This window comes from Hydra vulgaris, chromosome 13 (genome assembly GCF_038396675.1).
Source record: "Hydra vulgaris chromosome 13, alternate assembly HydraT2T_AEP".
Classification (NCBI taxonomy): domain Eukaryota; kingdom Metazoa; phylum Cnidaria; class Hydrozoa; order Anthoathecata; family Hydridae; genus Hydra; species Hydra vulgaris.
Window position 1 is genome coordinate 10,532,511 of NC_088932.1, and position 3,121 is coordinate 10,535,631.

Here is a 3,121-nt window from a genome sequence, read left to right on the forward strand (position 1 = left end):
TATGATAGAAACTATAGAAAAAATTTAAATTATTTAAATTTAAAAGTGTTAATTGTTACTATAAATAGGTAAACTCATAAAATGCTTTGAATATATATATATATATATATATATATATATATATATATTCACATACCTTTACAAAGTGGTATAACACTTTACACAATGAAATATTAAAAAACATCATTATTTTTTTTTCAGCTAATTTCAAAAGGAATTTATTTTTTCTAAGAAAGAATACTTAAATAGATACAGAGAAATATAAAATATACTGAAATATAGGCAGATTTATGTTTATAAACTTTCGTGTCAACAAATTACAGTCAGTTTTCTATGTTAAGTACATAAAATATATTTTATAATAATATATAATTATTTCGATATTTCGCTGATCTATCGCGATCAGCGTCATCAGGTATAATGAATAAAATAGTTACAAAGAAATCGTTATAGTAAAAACAAACCCTTAAAAAGAAAACACTAAAAAGCCAAAACATAATACAAAAAATTTTCTCAAATAACTGACGTCAGCAGATTTTATTAAAAAATGGCCCCCAGGTTTTAGTTGTCACGTTATCACCGTCATCCCGATTGAGAACCACATCACCATTTCTTAACTCCTGTCGAACCCTAGCTTTGCTTATTTCGAGTGACTCTCTGATTTTCCGAGTTCGATATTCTGGGACTACAGATAATGTTTTGAGGTGCAACCAATCAAACTTACTATGGCATGTTTTGGAATGTTCAGTTGCACCCGAACTGGACCATTTTTTCTTTTAAGCTGTTTTTCTGGTGTTCAATATATCTCGATATCACCTTCTTTTTAGTTTCACCATTGTATATCGAACCGCATGAACATTTTAGCTGGTATACGCCAGGGTTTGTGTTTAGTGGTAGTTTAGTTTTATTGTTGCAAAAAATATTTTTTAAATTGGGAGTTGATGTGAAAATAACCTTTGTGTTTTGTTTTCGAAATTCTTTACGAAGTTTTGGACCAACAATTGGTATCCAAGGTAGTTTTATAAACGGCTGGGTATCTAATGGTTGACATGTGGTGTTTTTTGAACCGTTTTTTAAATAGTTTATAGAATTATTATTTAGAATGTTCTTGTCGTGGCCATTTTCAACAAATATGTCTATTAGAAAATCAATTTCTTTTTGAAGGTGTTTTCGAGAGCAAATTTTTTTTGCAAGACATAAAATTCCTTTGAAAACGCCAATAATAATGTCAGGATTAATGTTCGAGTTAGATTTAAGTTGAACATTTGTAATAGCTTCTTTTCGATGTATTTGAAATTCATAAGCTCCAGAGCCTGTATTTGTAATATTAATATCTAGGAAATTGAGTTGTTTGAGGTCGTTTTTAAGTTCCACTATGTATTGTATGGCAGGATGTTGTTCATTAAGGATGTTCAGGAACATTTGTTGTTGTTTTATTGAAGCGAAGCGAGCTTGACAATCATCTACATAGCTCTTGCAAGTTTTTGGATTGGATGTATAAACAATTGCTATGTTAAGGGCCTTTCTTTCTATATTTTGTAAAAACGCTTCCACCATAACAACCATTAAAGATAAACCTATAGGACCTGAATTAGGTATTACTCGGATATTGTTTTCATATAAAAAATAGCATATACTTAATGAAAGTTCAATTAATTGGTGAATGTCTGCAAGAGTAAGTTTAGTTCGAGTTTTTAAGTCATCAATGTCAGCGTTCAATATATCAATAATAACCGGAATTGCTTCGTCAATGGGTATGGATGGATATAAATTGACTATATCAAATGAAACTTGAACTTCTATAGGATCTATTATCCATTGTTTAGCTTCATTTACAAAACTATTAGAATTTTTTACTAATTTACTTTTTACGGCAAAAAGATTTACGATGATACCAAAAAGTTACAAGGTTTGAAGATACGAAATGCGAACTCAAAAAATCAACTCGTTTTTCTTCAAAAATGCTTATCCAATAACACAACTCCAAAATCGTTTAAAATAAAAACTCCAATCCATACTAAAAAAGCAAAAAACATAATGAAGGAATACAGTAAAAAACTACTAATTCATGCTCGTAACGAAGCCAAACACAGATTATATTCAAGTAGGAAATTAATTAATGAATTAAATATATTTCTTCAGACAAAAGTAAGATTACACGATTATGAGTTAATTAATAGTATAACCAACAAATCAAAAAATTACCATTATATTAAGAAAAAAACGAAAATGAAAAAAAAATATTATAAATTACAAATTATATCGATTATAAAAAATACTTTTGATCCTCCCAATCAAGTTATTAAATCTGCTATACTCAATTTAACTAATGTTACTTTGGATAAATCAACAACTGAGCTACTCAATTTAGGTCCAAATTTTGTACCATTGCAGAAAAAAATTCCTTATATGGATATTATAACTAATATCGAAACTTGCGCTTTACAACTTGAAAAAATTAAAAACCCAACACAGGCAGAAACTCTACGACAAAACTGTTCACAAATTTTAACAAATTCACTAAAATTAAAATTAAAAGATAATATCACTAAGCAACAACGTCTTTCCATAAACAAATTTAAAATTTAACATTTAGATATATACTCTTTCGATAAAGGCACAGGTTTCGCATTATTAAACTAAAATGATGCATCTCTCAAATTAGAAGAACAAATAAAAAATAGCAAAATTGTTGATTATGATCCAACATCCACATTGACTACTAAATTTCAAAGACAATTGTGCAAATTAAGAAAAGAAAGGTAAGCTAGACACAAATACATACTTTAAAATGTATCCATCAGATTGTAACCCACCAAGGATTTACGGAATGATTAAAGCTCACAAACCAGAAAAAGATTACCCAATGCGCCCCGTTGTATCAACAATTAACACACCACCTTATGGAACATCTGATTATCTTGTTAAAAGTATTCAACCGACTCTGAACAAAAATAAAAGTAGACTTATGAATCCTAATAGTTTTGTAAATGAAGCTAAGCTAAGAAATTGATTTTCTAATAGACATATTTGTTGAAAATGGCCACGACAAGAACATTCTAAATAATAATTCTATAAACTATTTAAAAAACGGTTCAAAAAACACCACATGTCAACCATT

The 3,121-nt window shown here is 28.5% G+C and overlaps 2 protein-coding genes across 2 annotated transcripts; one reads left to right on the forward strand and one right to left on the reverse strand.

Moving 5' to 3' along the window:
• Positions 1-241: 241 nt before the first annotated feature.
• Positions 242-2,036, reverse strand: LOC136089623 (uncharacterized). Its single transcript, XM_065815675.1, has 3 exons — positions 1,978-2,036; positions 817-1,840; positions 242-331 (listed from the first exon to the last, which is right to left on the reverse strand). Exons 1-3 carry the CDS (start codon positions 2,034-2,036, stop codon positions 242-244), a joined length of 1,173 nt encoding a protein of 390 aa, XP_065671747.1.
• Position 2,037: 1 nt separating this feature from the next.
• LOC136089624 (uncharacterized) lies at positions 2,038-2,589 on the forward strand. Its single transcript, XM_065815676.1, has one exon. It carries the CDS (start codon positions 2,038-2,040, stop codon positions 2,587-2,589), a length of 552 nt encoding a protein of 183 aa, XP_065671748.1.
• The last annotated feature ends 532 nt before the right edge of the window (positions 2,590-3,121 follow it).

Bases quoted from the DNA above. Each gene is read 5' to 3' on its own strand.
- LOC136089623 (XM_065815675.1), bottom strand. From the start codon at position 2,036: ATGTTTTTTGCTTTTTTAGTATGGATTGGAGTTTTTATTTTAAACGAT. The intron at 1,841-1,977 runs GTTATTGGATAA...AAATTCTAATAG, and splicing joins TTAAACGATTTTGGAGTTGT to TTTTGTAAATGAAGCTAAAC. The intron at 332-816 runs GTGATATCGAGA...TACTTAACATAG, and splicing joins ATGGTGAAACTAAAAAGAAG to AAAACTGACTGTAATTTGTT.
- LOC136089624 (XM_065815676.1), top strand. From the start codon at position 2,038: ATGAAGGAATACAGTAAAAAACTACTAATTCATGCTCGTAACGAAGCC.